Consider the following 22,006-nt stretch of genomic DNA (forward strand, 5'->3'; position numbering starts at 1 on the left):
TCACAACCCCAGGTAAGTTCCCAACCCCAATCATCTCGTGTAACATTATCTCCTCCAAAGCACGTTGCGCTGAAGCCAAAGCTACTATCGCAACCTTAGGCCAATTCCGAAGCTCAGTCATCTAAGGCTACAATAGCTCAGAAGCATCTTGGTTTAAAGCGAAATGCACCATCACAACCCAAGGCAAGTTCCCAATCTCAATCATCTCGCGCAACATTACCTCCTCGAAAGCATGTTGCGATGAAGCCAAAGCCATTATTACAACGTCAGCCTCGAGGGCTCCATCTCAGGCTACAACAACTCCTCCAAAGCCTATCGCTGCGAGACCATATATAAGGAAAACGCCTGAATTCTGAATCAAGTGAAGGCTCAACCTACTGGACCACCAGAGACCATCATATTGGATTGATATGTCTGCTGAAATTAGTGTTGTTAGGTAAATGTATATCAATTATTAGCTGGTTTTTTGTATGAGACATGTAGCGTTTGTGCATAGAACCTTTTCTGCACTGAAAGTGCATATTTTGTTGAACAGAACCTTTTGTGCACTGAAAATGTAAGCCTGTTGTTTTGTCAATGAATCGTGTTTCAACAAGTTATGTGGGATGCTTGGTTTTGGTTTGGATAATGCATGAAAGTGATTACTCTTCGGGATTGTTAATAGGTAATTACTGAAATTGGCCGTGCAGAATTTTCATTCTTCCAATACTTTTGTCATCTTCTTTCCCATACATTTTTCTCGAGTTCCTCAGGGGCATTAATGGTAACCGATACCACCACCTCTTATTGCTAAGTTTTCATTTTATATGATGGGGTTTTGCTCTACGTGGTCTCGTGGCCCGCATTGGATGATTCATGGAAAATTTGATTAGGTAACTTAGGTATTGTAGGTGACTACTTTGATTTCACTTGATTTTTTACATATTCCATTTGAGGCAAGCTCGTTATTAAAATCATGAAAAATCACCAATTAACAATCTCGATTGCATAATAAGGAGTTGTCACCATTTTTTGAAGTTCCAAATTTATTCTGGTGGCAATAGCTCATGTAGTGCTATTGACAAGCACACAAATCAAGTAACATTTTGCAATGCGATAGTAATTTCTCGCATGGCAAGCAACCGGTCTTGCAAACATCAAACTCACATCAGATTTCATTCTCATCTCAATTATCCACAACTAGTGTTCAAATTTACAAACTCAGATAGAAGATACTATGGAATAATTAGAAATTTCCCACCAACTTTCACATGATATATAACCAATATAGCGATATAACACATGCATAGAATGAATGTTGATTGATATAGCATCTTTCCTTTCTTTACTTGTGCAAGCTCCTCCTTTAAACATCTATTTTTCGCTTTTTTGAGTCTTCATTTCAGCTAGCAATGAGCTCACCTCGACTCCGTCACCCCTCGATTGGCTTGATTCGACAATGTTTGATTTCTTTCAAGGAGGTCAACTATCATGTCCCTCACATGATTTGGTATCTTTGGATCCACCCACATGAATAAATTGCAGCAACTTGGACTATCAAACTTAGCACATCCATGGAACCTTCTTCATGCGTTTTTCTTTGTCTTTGCCATAAGAATTGCCAATTGAAGGCCACAATAACATGTTGGCTCCGAGTTGACCTCATTAGGAGTTACGCTACTTGATATAGATGTTGCCGCCCTCATTCTTCTGGGCTTTGTATTATAGGAACCTAATAGAAGTATATTAGCTATATTATGATTCATTCATAACGTCTTCATATTAATAACTTCTGCATAATGCAATGTGTTTACTTGAGAGATTTAGAGATGTTTTCAATCTTCAAAAACATCTCTTTTTTCATATGCACTGGATGAATAGACAACCATAACTTACTTCTGCATCAATGTTCTAATTTGTCACTAGTATTGGAGAATGGAAAACAACAAAATGCTATAATGCAGAGAGCGATACCTACGTGAGGAGGAGTCGCCATCGCCGTCGTTGACCCCGTCGTCGTCCCCGACACCACCGCTTCGCCGCCGAGATGTCGAGACTCCCGCAAGCGAGATCTTCACACGAACGCGCATCGTCAAAAGAAGGAAAGAACACGAACTCACGACGAGCGTCGAACTCAAGGTCGATGAGGACCCAAATCGCAAGATAACTGCAGATTGTCAAATTTGATTTGGGGCTTAGGGTTAGAACGAAATCGATTTGGGGTTTAAGGTTCGGATGAGATCGATTTGGGGCTAAGGGTTCGAACGAATTCGATTTGGGGCTTAGGGTTTGGACGAGATTGATTTGGGCCTTAAGGTTCGGACAAATTCGATTTGGGGTTTAGGGTTCGGACGAGATCGATTTGGGGCTTAGGTTTTGGACGAATTCGATTTGGGGCTTAGGGGACACTCATAATAGAGAAAGAAGAAGTAGAGACAGAGGGGGGAGGAGGAGACGGCGTCGTGGCGAAGGAGAAAGGAGGAGACGGCATCGTGGTGAAGAAGAAAAGAGGAGACAACGTCGTTCTGCATCCGTGGCTTTTTTTTTAAACTATTCGCAACGGAGGAGAGAGAAACGATTAAAAAAGCCACGCGGGGGCCACGTCAGCTTTTTCCATTAAGAAATTAGACGGCGTCAATTTTAGGACTCGTTTAAAATATTTTGACAAGTTGTATGACCGAAATGCACTTTTTTTGCAAGTTTTAAGATCGAAATACACTTTCGCGACAAAAGTTGAGGACTTCCTGGAACACTTATCCAAAAAAAAAAAAAGCAATCTACGATTATTGAGGTCAATATAGATTACAAGTTCCATCTGTTGTGACAATTTAAGATAAGTTACCATGCCGAGATGATTGAGATTCTCGCAGTACAAAGCCTACGGCTAACTAATATGTGAAAAATAAAAACACTAACTCTAGTTGCAATCCAAATTACGCCAAGATCAGTTAAATTTCAATTGCTAAGTACAAGAACAATAAAATATGACCTTCTTAGGAAATTATAATACCATTGAAAATCTCTTAAAACAAAATCATTTACATTTAGAGGAAGTACTTTAATTTACCTTTGAAATGAGTAATTTAGCTTGAAAGTAAAGTTCATAAATCAGCTTATTGTATCGTAGATGCAAAATGAAGTACGTAAATTATATCTTATGTACGTAAATTAGTTTCTTGTATCGGAACGCTTAGTGAGTTGTGACAGCAGGTCATTTAATATATTCATGGTGTACAGCAGGGGATACAGTCCCGTACTTCCCTATCATTGCATATTCATTATCAACAAAGTGCAACTTACAGATAATACAGGCTCGGAGACTTCTTAAGTCGTCTCAATCAGCAAGAGCATCGATGTTCCTCGACGATGAACAGAACAAAGACCGAAGTATATATGTTTCGAACCTTGATATCAAAAACTCTTCATTGCATTAACTCTTCTCGGATCCCCGTCAACATGGAGATGCGCAATGGAAGAACCAGAATCTCACCAAACAGTGATCCCCCTTTATTTTCACTACTTGCCACGCCATTCCTCTGTAACATGCAGGAAAAAAGAATGGACTGATTGGATCTATTCCTGTCACTCCAAGCATGAACTCAATCCCGCTTGGTGCATGAACGTCTCAACTCATCAGCTCATAAGCAGAGGGCAAATCATGCAAGGGATGGCCTTTCCGGTTTCTCACCATTATCCTTCTTGCCAGGGAATGCTTCCCAGCTGCCAAGACTCTAGAACCTCTTGCTGTTCTTCCAACACGGCGGACATATTCGCTCAGGTCGCACTGGAAGTTGAGGAGAATAACATGATCCACTCTGGTAAAGCCGACTTCTTGTGACACCCTGCCATATGGTTCAAAAATCATCAGGATCTTGCAAATACTTAAGGAAAGAGGAGAGTGACTGTCTTAGGTAAATTTGTATGTGTCCAGTGACCCTGCCAATACTTAAAAGTGCCTGCCTTCTATTTGACTGTGTTGCAAACAGTGGTGTTAAAATCACTAGAAACTGTTAAGAGGCTCAGACCCCACGGTGCCTCAGGCGCTGGGCTGAACAATGAGAGGTGCTAAGCAGAAAGTGGGGATTAATCCATCACAAAACAAATTATTAGGTCTTTCACACTTAGAAATCACAAGTTATTCGAGGTCTGCATCGAAGCACATATTGCACTGGTGCAAGATGTTAACCTAGACAAATCTTTTCTTAGGCAATACCTCAGAGGAGGAGCACCTCATCTCAGGTGCTTACCTTAAACATGGAAACCTTGACTGAGATGAGGTGAGGAGCAGAGGCTTTGCGTCGCTTTGCCTGAGCACCTAGGTGAGTGCCTTGAGTGTTAGCTAACACTCAGATCTTGCCTATCAAAGAAATTGAACTGAGCCCAATACCAGAAAACTTGCAAGCCCAATCATTCACAAAACCCACAAGACAGAGCAAGGCCTATCCCAGCCAATACTATTTTCATCTAGCTCTTGTTGAGACTGAATACATCATTAAATGTGCAAGCTTAAACTGAGAACTGAAGGCCTGGGTCTTGGCAGGCCATGCATGGTTTAACTAAAGGCTCACTTTAGGGATCAAGCTCAGCCACAGAACATATCTATCTCTAAAGCATAGTTTGAATGGCATCGGACAAAGCAACTATCCATACCTGTCGGTGCAAACCAAAAACAAGGAGACATCTTTAGATGGAGACGCAGAAAACTCTTTCATATTTCCCTGTAGTGACTCTTCTGAAACAGCAGCATGAAAAGGTAGAACTTGTATATGAGTGCCTTTTCTGTAAATTCCTTCAATGCATTTTCAACTTTCCAACATGTCTCAATCTGTATAGAGAAGAGGAAGGATGAGTTCAAAGTAATGATGAGTCCTCCATCCAGGTGGTTTCAGAGTCTTCTCTCAAACTCTAGCTCAGGAGTTGAGGTGGTCGGGAGAGAGAAGTAAATGTAATGATGAGTCAATTTCAAGCAGCCTATACTGAAAGATCAACATACCTTGTTACGGGAAACAATTGTTTTGGTTACTGGCTTTCTTCTGCAAGCTGAATAAGAGCAAACTTCTTATTCAGGAATGTAGTATCTGAAGTCCTTTCACCGTCTTCCTCTCCACTACAATCTATGAGAAATTGGACATGACATGTAACTGTCAAATTCTCCTCTATTACAGTGGTATTCCATTAGTTTTCTTTTTGACAGGAAAATAGGAGGAATGGCACTGGTTAGCTACCACAGCAAATTTATGCAACATATTCATCAAGGGGGAAGGACAAAGCAATTTCACATAACAGAAGATTACTGTTCAACCCAAATGAGAAAGCTCTCAGCCCATCTAGGATACTGTTGCGAAAACAATCCTTCTCCAGTATAGGCAGCCTAAATTAGTTCGTACAATACCTCTGTACAAAAAAAAAAAAATTAAGAATCAACAAACTGGCAAGATGAAATAAAAACAATTTTCCGGACAACTGCACAAACTCTTCTGCAAATTGAGGAAAGAAGAGAAGCAGATCGGACCCTAATATAATCCTCAATCCTCTCAGCACAATGAATGAAATTTCAGAGACTTCTCCTGATTTTATTTTTCTTCACCTCAAAGCAGATTAAATGACTTACAGAATGCTGGAGGCACCTTTAGATAGTATAGACTGCTTTTGGCCAAAAGAATAGTATAGACTACCAATACACATGTGCTAAGAGTCATTCAAGGAAAAAAATTTCATTCCACTCTTCATCCACTTTCCATCTTCCCTTGTCAATATGCAGTAACAATCCACCCCAAAATCTAAAGCATCAACGTAAAACCATGGTCCATCACTTTTAGGGAGCACAAACGATAGCTTCGTTATGAGTAATATATTGTCCCAAAGCATCCAGAAAAATGTACAGACACGGAAGTGAATCCTTTTTTGCCTAGATCAGATAATAGTAATGTATCCATTGGCAAATAATGGAAAGGGGAATAACACAGCTTTAGACCAACCTCTTCGAGGTGAGGGCATGTCCGATGAATGCCAGGTCCCATGATCACTTCACAGTCGGGAAGAATTTCAACTCTTTTGCTATATATATATACCGTGTGGTGACAAGTGAAGAATTGATTATGCTTTGAAATGCTGCTTCAAACTCCTCATCATTGCAGAGAATATCCACCTCATCCAAAATCACGCTGCATTGTAAAGCCATAAATTATAGCAGCATTTGCAAAACAATCTGCAACATGTATACAGATACCATTCTCATAAAGCTCTTTGTTTGTAGCTTAGCATGGACTGAAATCTGCTAAATGCCGAAATCATCCAGACTTTGATATCATTTAAATTCTTAGCAGGCAAATCCATTAGCACGAGATTTTTTAAATTCATATCCTATATCAAACAATATGACAAGTAAAGCTTTCTCAATTTGTCGATTGTCACCAGTCATTTCTTGAGGAAATCTATCAGGGCTGACAAATAGCAATATATATAGAAATTTTGTAAATCAAAGCAAAGGTCTCCATAACTCAAGCCAGAAAATCAAGATTCAGCTATGTATATGTAAGAATAGAAATTTCGCTAATCTTTTCCTTTCCTCAAAGAATGGTGATGATACATGGCAGAAGTACTAAATCTAGAAAACAGTAGCACGATTAGATTCTTTACTCAAAAGCAGATGAGAAGATGATGATTTCGAATAGCTCGTGCACCCAAACTTATTCGTGCAACATTATACAATGCATAGGCTTACCATCCAAGATCTTTCAACTCCAAAAAGCCCTCTTTAATGAGAAAAATAAAGTGACCAGGTGTGGCTACTAGGCATCAAGGCCTTCTATATTTTCCGGCTGAGTTTTTCTCCTGAGACCACCCATGGCAACCATAGACCAGAATGGAGCCCCAAACTTCGATATGGATTGGCAGTTACTCAAAACCTGCATAAAACTTACTATAGATTTAAGTATTGCTTATGTGGGTGCAAAAATTTATATTAGGTTTGTCATCCACTACTAGCAAAAACAAGCGTTGCTGTACATAAAACCAACTCCAGAGTGTCTCCAAATTCAGAACACATCCATTTTCAACAGCTCCAAGGAGATTACCAGTTTTGCCACATGAGTGGATTATGCACATCATTAAGCAACTGTGTGCCACTCAAATTGTATATTTGTCTTTCCATAAACCCAGTATAATCTTTCAGATTGCAAGAAATCTCTTCTTTTTCCTTATTTGAAAGAAGAGATGACAATTTGAGTATTATAGATGACAAGTTGTCAAAAACACACTGACTGCCACCGAAAATGAATTGGAGTGCTTTTTTTACCACAAATCGGCTGCTTAAGCAATAGCCTATCATAGTATAAGATGAGAGCTTAAAATGGCCATAAACTAGTAAAAGTCAGTGACTTACTTGCCAAAGCACATAAGGGTAAAAGAAAAGGCACAAGAAAGGATACCAACTGCCAACCTGTGAAGCTAACTCAACAGCTGGCACCAAAATGACAACTCGAGGGCTTCGTGAGAATGATTTGCTAAGTCCTTCAGCTCTTCTTGCCTGAGATGTTAGACTACTAGTGCAAGATAAGCTAGCGTTTTTCCCGAACCACTCTGATCAGCTATATTACAAGTGTTTCCCTCAATTACAGGTTTGAATGCAATCGCCTGCAGTAATCAATAGTTAGTATCAATCTGAGTTGCAGTACATAAGGAGAAGTTCTTCCTTTTGTCAAGGTTTAGATAGAACATCTCAATGCAATTACTTATCAATACTTATGCTAATGAAAAGACAAAAACTGATGCTATAGGTTGGCCCCTCAATGACTTCCACATCCATCAGCTCCAAATTCACATTTACAGATAAAATATTAATGATGATGAATGCAAGCTTACATCTAGAACTATACAAAAACAAGGTCATCATCAATTTGAAGCTCAACGTGGATATTATGCAGACTGTAGACATAATGATGATTAGAATGCGCTCACGTTTAGTATATTTCCAGTTAAAACAGCAGTATGGAAGCAATGACCAAGTTCCTTCCATTTTCCCAGCAAAAAATGCAACAAGCTGAAACCTTTGACTTTGAGTAGGTCATACTATGATGTACCTGAATATGTGGGGCGCAGAAAATGCTGCTTCCACAAAGATTCAATCATATAGTCACTACAACCCAAATCTTCAAAGGACTTTCGACTATGGAAGTCACTATTGGAGGAAACTTTCCTATGCAAACTTAGATCTTTTGAGTCAGATCTAAAGTCATCCATGGACACCCCCCTGCCCCATCCTCTGAAATCTGCATTAGAACTATGAACTAAATGCTCTGTTTCAACTGCTCTGGTGGTAGATATGCCATGTTTATTGGGTTCCTTTTGGTGTACTGAACAATCCATATCTTCCATGTCCGTCCTTACTGCAGCATCTTTGGCAGCTTTGGATTGGTAAGCACCTGAATCCTTTCCTCCACGTCCAAGGATAGCTGCTTCCTTGTGTTTCCCCAGTAGGTCCAATTTATAAAGAGAGAGATCATGCACATCAAGAGGTACATTTTCTGCTACTGGTTCATAATCTTTGCAACTCACTTGCTTTAGCTTGGAAGATTTTTCAGCAAGAGATTTGACTCTCAGCAATTTCAGTCATCCAAAACCGCTGCCTAGACCACTCACGCTTGCCGTAGGAGAATATCATCTTTCGGCAGGGTTGACCCATGATGATTGCCTGTATTAAAAAGAAAAAGAAAAAAAAGGACTGTCAGACTACATTTTATCGCTGGAAAAGCCAAATCCATCTCCAAGCTCTGACTTTTACACATTGCACAGAGGGATTCAGTACGCAACAAGAAAGTCTTAGCACAGATTGAAATGGGAGAGAAGTTTCAAACTCTGTGTTGCATACATTCGTTTTCAAGCCAAACTAAGAAAACCGAAACCATCTGCCCAAGACTGTATGATTCAGATAAGCTTCAAAAGAAAATCTAATGTTGGACTTGTTATCCTCCATCTGAACACAATGCATATAACAAATCGCTCGAGTTGTTCCAAGAGCTTGGATACCAATTATCAACAATGCAAGCACAAAAAAGAATGAAAACTCCAACAAATAAGAAGGGAATTAGTCATCAGAACGAACCGCATCAGTCATTCCGACTCGCACATACACATCAAGCACGCCTACAGTTGAATGCAAACTACGCACAAGCGAACAGCTCAATTACTGAGATAAATCCAACCCTACCGTCTTGTCGTCGATCAGCCGGTATGCCCCCGCTGGAGTCTCCAAGGGCGTCCCCCACCTCCCCGGGGAAACACTGGACAGGCTGAAGGAGAAAGAGTGGGACGCGAGTGAGCCGGAGCCGGAGCTGGAGTTGGAGGCGGAGGGGTGTGGAGTTAAGGCTGATTGGGAGGCGAAGGTGCTTTCAGTGGCCATCATTATACTTTTTTGACGCCCCAGAAACTTCAGCTTTTACTCGATGATCAAAAAGAGCCAAGGCTCGGATATTAAAAATCCCAAATCTCTTCCATGTAGAATATTCGAATCCGAATCCCTTTTCTCAAGAAGTAATTGACTTGGAGTCGTCATCATCGCCCAAATGAACTTGTGGGATTTCGCAGATGAGGTGCCAATAGCAGCCGGTCCCTTCCTTGCATCGCTTCTCCAGAATCCTACATCCTCCGATCCAGAGAACTCTTAGGGAGGGAGGGAGGCCATTCTGGGGGCCAATCTGGGGCAACTCCCTCAGCTTCGGGCAATCTTTGATCCATAAGACTTCGAGAGGGAGAGAGAGACTGCTGGACAGTCTTTCCACTTTCCCCATATCTATGATTTGAAGATAAAGCAGAGAGGAAGGGAGCGGAAGCACAAGAACCTTCTCCTCTCCCACTCGTCCCGCGCGGCCGTCGATTTCCAGAAATTGAAGGGAGGTGAGAGGGGTGAGCCACTCCCTCACCGGCTGCTTCATATTCTCGCATTTATTCATCGAAAGTTCTTGTAGATGGGGCGGCAACCCTCCATCGGGGAAGTGCGTAATACTCTCACATCCACTAATTGTCAGATCTTGGAGACTCGTGAGTCGATGCAACTGATTAGGTAACGATTTTATCTTCGGACAATCATCAAGCCAAAATGTCGAGATGCCGGGAGGAAGAGGAGGGAAGCACTCCAGCTCCAGTGCCGGACAGTTCGACAACCACAAGTCAGTGAGATGTAAAAGTGTGTGCAGCCCCTGTGGTAAGCTTCTCAAGTTATCGCAATATCTAATACGGATCCATCGAAGTGATTGAAGACGGTCTACAGGTAACTCCGCGAGCGACTCCACTCCCCGACACCGTTCAATTATAAGTGTCTTGAGGGTCGTAGATAAATATCTACTCTCGCTGAATGGAGAGGCTGGTAGAGAATCGCATCCGTCGATTCTTAATTCTTGCAAACAAGACATTATGTCATCGTGATTATTGCTATTGTTGCTTGGTTCATCCATATGAACACTTAGTCCTCTAGGCAAAGATTGCAACATCTCGCAATCTCGAATATTTAGTGATATCAATGACGTCAACATACCTATTTCGGATAAGGACACGAGTTTTGGACACTCCTTGACGGTCAAATCTTGAAGAGAGGAAATGGTGTAAATCTTGCTTGGGTACTTCTCCAAATTGATGCAATTTCGTGAGTCCATAGTCTCCAACTTGCTAGACAACTCCATATCTCCTTCTCCAGCTGAAAATGATATGAATTCAAGACAACTTTTGACAACTAAGCTCTTTAGACAAGCGAGATTCCGAATTACATCTCTCTCTTGCCACAAGTACATCAAATTTTTACAACTTTCCATCTCCAACTTCTCCAACTTGACCAAGGAGCTTGTAAACTCATAATTTAAGCAAGTTAATTCAACATCTTGTATGACAAGAGCGGTTAGAGATGTCAAGTTTACCAAACTCTTCAACACACCCTCATTACGACCTCTAAAGTTTAATTCATTGAGGGACGGAAGGCTAATGATAGAGGACGAGGCATCCATAAGTGGACAAGAGTTGATTTCTAGCTTTTTGAGGGAGCTCAGTTGACTAGGCAATCTTCCGATCAATATAGGACAATCCCGAATGACCAAATGCTCAAGACAAGGGAATAAAACTCTTACTTCTTCATTGTCGAAGCAATGAGACCAATCCTCCCACGATGGCATGTCATTGAATTCCAAAGTCATTAAGGATGGAAAAGGACTTTTAGTTCCATAAAATTCAGACCCTATTGTGTGTATTGCATTTAGACCTTCGATATATAGTTCTTTTAAAGAAGATAATTGTCCCAATGAAGCTAGCACTTTGACTCGACAACATCCATGTAAACGTAAATGCATCATCTTAACATATGAGGGACTTCCTAACCATGATGGAAATTCTAAGCCACCATAGTAGGATATTGCAAGATTTTCAAGTTTTGGGTGAGGGTGAAGAAAGTCAAGGACTTTTGCTTCAAGCTCTTCATTACGGAAATTTCCAAAATCTTCGCACCATCGCATGGTCAACTGGCATATTCCCTCCTTCATGCATAAATTGGCATCCATGGCATCTTTGGCTTCTTGAATCTTATGCAAATTAGAGATGCACAATTCCCCTCCAAGGTTCTCTAGGTTTTTTAACTCCTTCAACCTCGACCCTACTTCCGTTCCCACTACAAATTTGGACAGCATCTCAAGACCCACCAAATTACCTATATACAGCGGCATTGCTCTTAGGCTTGGAGTGTCGGTAAAGTCGAGAAATTTTAGATTTATTAGTTTCTCCATACCTTTTGGTAACTCAATAAGATTTTGACATCCCCGCAACATCAAGGCCTCTAGGTAGTACAATGCAACAATTGACTCTGGAAGGGTTTCAATGTCAGTATACGACAAATTGAGGCACCTTAGGTGCCTCAGTTTGCCAATGCAATCCGGTACCTCTCTGATGTAATAGTGACATAATGAAAACACCCTCAAGTATTTCAATTCGGATAACAAGTCGCCTAACACTTTCTCGGACAAATAAGACTTACCATAATACCTAGGTTGCTTTGCCAATGATATGAAGCTCCTAAGTCCCTTCATTCCATGATATATCTTGAATCTTTCTTGGACAATGTGTGGGCTAGAAATGAATGAGGCATGACGAGCCAAAAATGCATTATTTTGATCACCCTCAAATACCCCTGAGCTAAAATAGGCTGCGCCAGCAACTAGCTTGGCCAAGTCACTCACAAGATCATGCATCAAGAATCGTGATTCACTACTACTCGACTCTTGAAGTAATGATCTAGATACTAACTCGTTAAAAAGTTCCAAACCTACATTCCAACGGCTTTTTCCTTCTTTTCCCTCCAACAAGCCCTCTGCAATCCACCAGTGAATCAACTCATCTCGTTCAATTTCATAGTCGTTGGGAAATATAGCACAGTAAGCGAAACATCTCCTCATATTCAAAGGGAGATGGAGGTAACTAAGTTTCAAAGCCGGAAGGATGTCATTACTTCCTTGTGGGAGGTCCCAAATTTTGCTATTCAATACACCTTGCCACTCATGAGGACTAACTTTATAGTGTAGCAACCCAGCCAAAGTCTTCACAGCTAATGGCAACCCTTGGCATTTATCCACTATATCCATGCCCAATACTTCAAGATCAGGATGATGATCGAAATTTTTTGCTCCAAGAGCATGAAATGCGAACAAAGTCATACAAGCATTTCGTGACAACGGTTTGAGAGTATAAGGTTGTGCACTGGCTATTTTAGCAACGCGGAAATTACGAGTCGTGACAATGATCTTGCTTCCCTTTGCTCCCGATTGAAATGGCTTCATGAGGATAGTCCATTTTCCATAATTCTCGTTCCAAACATCATCTAAAACAACAAGAAACTTTTTCCTTGCAAGGTTTTCATTGAGCTTTTCATGAAGCCAATCCAGGTCCTTACCTTCACAAGACAAATTGCCATCGGTTTTGATTGTGTCAATGATCTTCTTTGTAATAGCAAGCACGTCGAAATCATCAGAAACACAAACCCATGCTTTCACATCGAAATAGTTGGCGACTCTATCATCATGGTAGACTTGCTGAGCCAAAGCCGTCTTCCCAAGACCCCCCATCCCTACGATGGGAATCACTTTTGGATCCACACATGCCCCATCATTGTCTTCTTTGGTTAGTAATTCAAGGATATCCATTTTCTCATCCTCCCTACTAACAAAACAAGGCTCAGGCAAATTCGTAGTGGGAAGCGGCTTATCCATTTGACGGTTTGCTGATTGATTCCTGTTATTCTCTCTCAGTTGCAGAATATTTTTTTGATTAATGATACCCTTTAACCTGTTATCCATCTCTTCCATCTTGGATCTCATTGTATGATCAAGCATAAATGCTCTCGGGCTCAATTTGAAGCAACAACTTGGAAGAAGGGAACGCACCTTGCTAGTGCTGGGTTCTACCTCGGACTTATTTTCCACGAACTCTATGGTGAACTCCTCTAGCAAGTCTTCAATGTCGTAGGCCAAGTCCCTAAGATTTTTGAGCCACGAGTTCACCTCGAGAACACCATTCAGTTGCTTGTCCTCTGCATCATCCAACACCTGGCTGATGCTGACCAGCATCTCCTTCCATTTTGCCAGCAACACATTGATACCCTCGCGCCGTGCAAAGTTGAGAAGCTCGCGAGAGGCCAACCTATCAAACAGCACCTGAAGAAAGGCGCCAAGAAAGAGCTCCGCGATAGGCATGGCTTGGTTCACGAGTGTAGAGGATTAAATGAGAGCGCCCGGAAGGATCGAAAGAAAGTGTATAGAGCCTTTCGTTCTTTTTGTTTTGGGGAGGAGGGGGTGTGGGGTGGACAGGAGTTCTTACTTTCAAGACAACAGCATCAAATGATAGTGTGAAATCAAATACTTTTAAGCTGTGAGATGACTTTCGTCTCAGTACACTAGTGGTGGTGACTGGTTAGTAAAGTAAATATAATATGCGGAAAATCATAGATCTATATATATACTTTTTTAAGGGTGATCCATTGGTATTGCTCAATTGTTTATAAGTCCACTATTCTCATCTCGATTAAGGTGACCGGCAACCGTCTATTTTTATATTTTTTTTTGGCCTGATTGACGACTAATGGTAGTGTGCTACCAAATTTTGAGCTTTCGAAGGAATTGATTGGTGTTTAGTTAAGTTCTTGACTAAGGTTAGATTACCGAGCACCATAAGTGGATCCGAATTTGCCACGTGTCGAGCCATGTATGATTTATTATATCATCCTACATGGTCTATCAAATGCACCTTATATTTTCTTCCATCGCCCAAAGCAATCTCCCCTTTCTTCCTTGAGTCTTTGTTTAAGGTTTGATAATAAAATATTCCAACAAAAAGTTGAAGTGTTTCTTTCTTCATTCCTCCACGCTCCCCTTCCTTCATCCTTTTCTGCACTCAAATCTGTTTTGCTTTTTCTTCGCCTCGGCACAACCATTCTTCCATCTCTACTTCTTCAGTATCCGTCGTTCTTTATCATTATTCTCCCACACGTCTCTTCATTTTTTTTTTTTTTGTGGCCCAAGAAACCCTGCACAGTCGACAGCCGGAGATAAACCACTAGGGGCAACACGTGCTAACCACTACACACGTGCTACCGGATAAGTCGCCAAGAGTCTCAAAACTAGCATTCCTGCAACTTGCGTTACAGGAGTTTCGAACATTAAATTTCCTCGATGGAAGTCTAGCGTCTACCCAGCTGAGCCACCGCGGCGGGTGGTATCTCTTCGTTTTTTCGTTGCCCTTTCTCGGAAGTAACCGCCGTTGCATTTCATCTCATATCATCAGATTTAATTTCCCGAAAACCATTTGGTCAGAAATGGGAACCAAGTCTTGGTATCATTAAAGCCACTCACCGCTCAGAAAGCAAAGAAGTCGGCCCGAATTCCAACACTCATTCGAAATTGTTCATCAGCTCTCTCACCACTTACATCACATGATTTCCAAACGCACCCATCCACCGTCATCATGCATCACATAGATCATATGGCATCATGGTCTTATTGATGCAGCCTCGTGTCGCTTTATCAAAAAGAAGTTATTACATAAATTTTAGTTTATGTAGAGCAAATACGATCGTGACCGTTGATTATATAGGTCTCAACATTATTCAACGTAGTACAAGAGCTCAATACATTGGAATCTCCAAAAATTATTTAGTTGATTGCTCAACAACTGTCCAGAAATATTGATGAAAAAAATCATTTTTGACTAATGGCTAGAAAGAGAAAAACGTTGTTTTTTCTTCATTACTATGGTTGCTACTTAGCTTCGCTCTCTAGAAAGTACATTATGCATTAGATTAGTGACAAAAAATTGAGTGGTCCAGGATCGAGATAGAATTAAATTGGCTCACAGACCAAATAAAATGAGAAAGCTTCATTATGGGTATAATCATTATAAAAGGGGAAAATATGCTTATTGTTTTGTCAGCCTAACTACAACTCGTCCAACGGATAGATATTTTATCCAAAGATGGCCAAATTGATAAATTAAATTAATTATAAGGTTTAAGGGGTGGTTCAAGAAGTGAGTCAGCACGAGGATGGGGTTCGAGGGGTGGTTCAAGAAACGGGGGCCAGACGACACCAATAACTATTGAGCGAAGAAGAGGGAGAAAAAATCAAACGCCATTCTCTCTCTACCCTCTTCATTATTGCCGGATGCAGACCCCATGTCCAAAGCATCGAAAGAAGGGTAATTATGGCAGGACATGCACGTGATGCAGGCCCCATGGGCAAAGCATCGAAAAGAGGGTAATTATGACAGGACATCCGCGTGAGTCAAGGAATCTCTTCATTATTGCCCGATGCAGGCCCCATGTGCAAAGCATCGAAAGAAGGGTCACTATGGCAGGACACACGCGTAAGTCAAGGAATCAAACTTTCATAATTCACATGGGGTCATTGGTCTTTTGCATAGATAATTTATATATTACTCTCTCTCTCTCTCCATGTATAATTCAATTTTTTTTATTTGCTATTTTATTTATAGTTCATATGTTATTGTTGTTCTTTCCATGCTTTGCACATGGGGCCTGCATTAATGGTGGAGAAGGTAGAGAGAGAACGTTTGATTCCTTCTTCCTCTCCTTCGCACAGTACTTGTTGTCGTCTGGCCCCATACCTTGAACCACCTAAGCACAGGACGTCCAGAGATAATTGTTTATGAAGAAATGACAAGGTTCCTATCGAGATGTAGTCCTATTCTAAATAATGTGCATGCTCTTTAGGGTGAAGTGCCCCCTTTCTCACAATAAATTACTCACTCTTTTACGGTGATTTGCACGATCTTGTTCACATCAAGTGCATAATCCTTAAAAGGCCAAAGTGCATCTCCTTCTTAGAGTCGAGTGAACACTTATTATAATCAAGAATGAACTCCTTCTAGCATCTAAATTAGAAATGTGCCTCTTTTGATGAGGAGCATGCCCCTTAAGTGAGTTGATAGTGACGAGACACTCATAATGTTCCTATTGTTCTACCAATTTAATTTCGAAATTGTCTAGAAAGTTAGTGTTCGCTTTCTATTGTTATAGGAACTTGTTAATCTAAACTAGATCTTGTCCAATACAATTATTTGTAAAATAGAGATGAGATTTTTCTATTATTTTAACCGTTGTTCAAATTGCAGTGTAAGTTCCCACCTAAAAATTTCCAATTTAGAACAATTGACCATTTTGTGCCTTCACTCAAAATTGAAGCAGTGGTCATCTATCTAGTGGTCGCAACTTTAGCCTTTGATGCTCTATGCAGACCTCGCTCTATACTATGCTCTAACTCTAGGGAAGGCCACGATTAAGAGTAATCCCATCCTCTCGTTTCCAACAAATGGTATCTTCTTGTATGGCTCTTTAGATGATAAATGAATGATAAATTTAAAAAGTATAGTTTGATTGATTGATTAAATTGGAATACTATTCGTGTGTCGAACTTTTCTTAATATGCCACATATCATCCATTTGTTTGAAGGTCCATTTGTAGTATGCTATATCACTTGGTGTATCAATCTAATTGACTAGTCCAAAAATCAGCTAGCTTTATCATCTCTACAAATGGAGAGCCCTGCCTAGTAGCAGTGATAAAAGTTCGTCAAATCGGCTTATGGTTCTCACCACTTTGATTATCTATTCCCCTATTTTTTCCATAGCTTAAATAGTTTAGACATGAACATATCCATTGCATTAACAATATGGTATGGTGCATAACAGGGTCAATCATCCTTCAAACACAAAATTGAACATGAGAAAATATATAGGATCTTCACATTAATCAAATTTTTATTTTTAATCAAACATCAGTTAATTAAGACGATCAAAGTCACCCATAGTAGTCAAGTCGTTTACATAGGGAGTTCGAAAAAGGTTAATTGATAATGAGAACATGATTAAAATGTAGCCATTTTTTCAAAGTTCCAATATCAAATGTTAGGAATTTGAAGTTTTTATCATTTCTTGAACTTAATGTACTTAATAGGGTAAGATTGACTGTGATTGTCAGTAAGGATCCTAATATTTTATGGTGTTCTTTATTGTGCTTGAGTGCTATGTTTTTCCCATTGTTGCAGCATCATGAGATGGTGGAATTGATTGTCTACGACAGGTGTGCTATACAAGGATGCAGCAGGGCCAAGACGAGCAACATCATCTTATGTTAGCTTTCTTTAATGTGATTTCAAAATAATGTAAACCCACTCGAACACAAGTTGAAAACATGAGCAAATCTTTTCAAAGGGATTCACATTTTAAGCAACTTTAGCTAAACTATGAACTGGCTACATTACATTCCTTCCGTTATTTACACCTATACAGCAGAACACTGATACCCTACCCCGTCGGGGGGAAGCTCTAAGCACCACTAAACACGCGAGTCGAAAGACTTTTGCATCGGCCCAACCATCCTCCCTCCTCCTTTCTTCCTCTTCAGTATCTGTTGTTCTTTTTCATCACTCTCTGTCTCTGTCTTTTCGTTTGTTGGCTTTCTCCTATCGTTTTCTTGGTCTTTCTTTCTCGGAAGACGCTACCGTTGCATTTCATCTCGTCTCATTTGATATTTAATTTCATTTCAGTTGCCTCAATTTCTCGGAAGGAAGTTGGTCGGACGTGGAACCACCAAGTCTTGGCCATCATTAAAGCCACCAAAGAAGGCTCGGAAGGTAAAGAAGTGGGACCGAAACTTCTGCTTTATCATCGTTCGTCAATTCTCTCTCACCACTCGCATCACACAAAGTCCCAAATGCACCCATCCACCATCGTCTTGCATCGCATGGGTTCATTGATGCAGCTTCCCGAACCCCATCCCGTTATCAAAAAAAATGAGCTGTTACTACCTAAACTTAATGTATGTAAATTGGATCATCATCAATCATCGATCATATGCATCCCAGCCACTATTCCACGTAACACGAAAGCCCAGTACATTGAAATCTCTCAAATTTTCGTAGTTGACTACTGAACAAGTGTCTAAAAACACTTGACAGCAAAACCATTTTGAAATGGTGGCCAGAAAGAAGAAAAAATGTTATATTCTCTTAAATGTAGTTGTCACCTAGATATGCTCTGCTAGGAATACACAATCGGATTGGATTGGATGGAAAATAAACCAGGTGGCTATAGATCGAACTAAATTGCAAACGTTAAAGCTTCAATTTGTTTTTCCCCCTTTTTGCCAAGCAACAATGATTATATTCATAACAAAGGTTCCTTGTTTTATTTGGTCCATGGGTAAAAAAAATACATATATGCTTATTGTTTTGTCCCAAGAAGAGAAGAGCTACCTAACTTCAATATGCCCACCAGCCATTCAAATAGGTGGAATTTGATATATATTTATTTCATGCCCTATTATTATTAGTGTGCATAAATATTACATTAGCGGTGCAAAAATAACCAAATCCCTAAATTGTAGATTTTGCTATGGCATCACATCATAACAAATGATCGATGATGGCTTGGGATGGTGGACTAATTGAAGTGTATGAAAGTTGGTTTAGACACCACTTGATCACTAAATACAAAAAAAAAAAAAAAAAAAAAAATCATAAATGGTTCGTGCATCTCAAGATCAAATAAAATTTGAAATTTCAAGGCTGCAATACCAAATAACATATGCTTATGTTTAGTTAGGAGAACAGTGAGAGTACCTAACTATGATCTGTCCACCCACTAAATTTTCATTAAACGTGGACAAATCAATAAGTTTAATCAATCATGCCCTATAAAAACAGGGTGTCAAAAGATATTTATTTATAGAGAAATTACAGGTCCCTATTGAAATGCATTCCTATCCTAGAGAAGGTGCATTCTCTCTAGGGCAAAGTGCACCCTCTTTTCACAATAAGTTGCATAGTTTTAAGGTAAAGTGAATGTGTTTTGCTCTCATTCAGGTTGAGCGCACATTCCTTAGAGGTCAAGCATATGCTTCCTAGGTACTTGAATCCAGGGCATGGAATTGTTTGTGTGCACAGGTCTCGGAAAAGTCAGCAAAGGAGAGCAATTGATTCATGTATGAACTTACATCGAAGTTTCCTACTAGTCTTCGTCATTGCTTGGTGCCTAAATTTACCTTGAAGTTTCCTACTAGTCTTCGTCGACTCGGTGCTTAGAAAAGATCCAAGAAAAAACTGCCTTCTACCTTTCTAGAGTTCTGATGGTTAAATAATTGACGCATAAAGGAGAATTGTATGTCTGCATTCTTCGAATTTTTCATTAGGCTAGATGCAGAATACTTGATTATCATGTTTCCACCAAGTTTTAATCCACTTTTTGCCTAACTCATAAAAATAATAGGGTACTCTATGAATTTAGAGTTTACCTAAGTAATGCAGCTTTCTTGCTGTCCATAAAAAAAATTCGCGTTAGCAAATAATTTTTTCTATCGAAACTTATTAAAAGATAAGTGTAATTAAGGATGACCTTTTTGTGGCTTTTTCTGTGGAAATTGTGAACTGTTGATGTTTAATGCGTAAACATTCTTGTTGGGAGAACCTTCTCCAAAATCTAGCTTTTGCAATCACATGGCAGCTTCTGAAGAACTTCTTGATTAGCTACGTGCATTGCGCACCTTTGTCCATTGTGATTAGTCTTTTGGCCGAACAACCACACCCCCACACCCCCCACCCAAAAAAAAAAAAAAAAAAAAACAAAAACAAAAACCCCCACCGCCTAAAAAAACAAAAAACAAAAAAGACAAAAGTAGAAGGACAAATTTGTGGATAGTCTAAGGTACATTCATTGATTCAAAAAAAAAAAAAAAAGGTACCTTCATTGATGAACGAGAGAATCATGATCGAGATACACACGCGTTACATATTTCCAATGCTGAATCATCCTAAATGAGGGGGTTTCATTGAGCAAGAGGTGTCAGAATTTCAACATCTCTTAATCTTTTGAAAAGGGTAGTGTGTTGTCAACAAGAAGAATCAATTGAGTATGTCTTGAATTCTCTATGAGTTGGGCCAACATTAGGGATTAAGAGCAATATAAATATTATTATTATTGAGTTATTAGATTAAAAGTTGAGATAGAAAAAGTCTTTATTTTTTAGCCACTTTTTGTAATCATTGATTTCCTATAATGAATTTTGTTTCTTCTCTCTCCATAATTTTTCCGCAAGGGTTTTCCATCTAAATTTGGTGTTCTTTTATCACATTTGCTATCACAAACTATAAATCAGCCATCTCTTAGTTTTTCTTTTTTGGTAAAGGTAAAAGGTTCCATCTCTGGTAAGTTAACTAGCACACGGAACCAAAAAGAATAGAGAGAAATAACATAAGATAATACTGGAGACCCACCAATAGTTTACTAAAATGGTAAAGTGATGTGATATATTTTTATTGACGGTGAATATGACCTACTTACTAATCTCATTGGAAGATCGACCCAGAATTTTTATGTAAACTCAATATTATAGCATACGCACATCAGATAAACGTGAGTTTAAAACATGATGGTTTTTTGTTGAGATTTTTTTATTATAATTGCTTTTCGTGCCAAGGATTGCCAATTAAATAAAAGTTTATAGTTTTTAGACAAGTACATAAAAATGAGGAAAAAAAAAGCTTGAAGGTGGGAGAACGCAAGGGCAAGAGCATCCTTGGAAGGCTACTTTGCCCTGTTTATGTTCAACGACTGGGTCAACTATTTCATTTTAGTGTATTAGATTAGAAACGGGTTTACAAAGTTTGCATATAGGTCGGTCTTTTAGGTTTTCATGTACTTCTCGAGGGGATGAGATCCTTTGTCTCTATTTGTGTCCCCATGATTCGGTAATTAGTATCTCATTTAACAAACTTGTAATTGAATGTATTAACAGATTGTTGAGACGGCAATAGAGAAGTCACGCAAGACAAAGAATCTCTAACTTTAAGCGACCAGCACTTGTTAACTGTAACCCTTTACCGTCAATTTTTAGATCCCAACTCTCCCACGATAATTTTTCCTTTTAATTATTGCTTTTCTCCTGCCCGTCACCTGAATTATACGCTAAATTATCTCATTCTTTCTATTGTGCATTCATTTCTCACAATAATACCTAATCATACAAAGGTCTTGCAATATATAAATAATAATAAAAAACCCAAATAAATCACTTTCAACAATGACGTGTTGTGTTTATCATTAGGATTTATCTAAGAAGCACGGCAAATGGGGTAGGATTAAATGTGATTTACAATGATGATATAAATCTCTTATTTTATCCTTGTTTTCATCAAACAATTTATTCTCAATTCAGGTTTAATGATATTGGTAAGCTAATAAAGGTAGTTCTCGAAAAGAAAATACTGTTGGAATTCGTGATTAGATATTATCTATATATCATACTCATAATTTGTCTAGGTCAGATTGCTAGCATGTCATATAAAATGCTGACAATGACTAGAGCGCCATTTTAGCAATTTTAGGTGAGAATTAGGTAGAACAATTATATTAAAAACTCATACAAAGATCTACATTGGTAAAAAAAAATTAAAAAAAAAAATAGGACTACATTGGAATCTATAAAATAAA

The 22,006-nt window shown here is 39.4% G+C and overlaps 2 protein-coding genes across 4 annotated transcripts in view; both read right to left on the reverse strand.

The window, feature by feature from the left end:
- Positions 1-3,173: 3,173 nt before the first annotated feature.
- The window catches only part of LOC104435275 (putative disease resistance RPP13-like protein 1), a 51,619-nt gene continuing 32,786 nt past the window's right edge, over positions 3,174-22,006 (reverse strand). Inside the window, exons 2-8 of one of the 3 annotated variants that reach the window (XM_039307656.1) lie at positions 8,061-8,671; positions 7,410-7,614; positions 6,704-6,887; positions 5,958-6,143; positions 4,973-5,373; positions 4,630-4,804; positions 3,174-3,821 (exon numbers count right to left, since the gene is read on the reverse strand). The gene's annotated coding sequence lies outside the window, so the exon portion shown is untranslated. The remainder of the gene's footprint in view (positions 3,822-4,629; positions 4,805-4,972; positions 5,374-5,957; positions 6,144-6,703; positions 6,888-7,409; positions 7,615-8,060; positions 8,672-22,006) is intronic. The other 2 variants (XM_039307655.1, XM_039307654.1) reach the window with 2 other exon arrangements.
- On the reverse strand, positions 9,504-13,700 carry LOC104432580 (putative disease resistance RPP13-like protein 1). Its single transcript, XM_039307069.1, has one exon. The coding sequence runs from the start codon at positions 13,698-13,700 to the stop codon at positions 9,504-9,506; it is 4,197 nt and encodes a 1,398-aa protein (XP_039163003.1).

Source organism: Eucalyptus grandis, chromosome 2 (genome assembly GCF_016545825.1).
Source record: "Eucalyptus grandis isolate ANBG69807.140 chromosome 2, ASM1654582v1, whole genome shotgun sequence".
Lineage (NCBI taxonomy): Eukaryota > Viridiplantae > Streptophyta > Magnoliopsida > Myrtales > Myrtaceae > Eucalyptus > Eucalyptus grandis.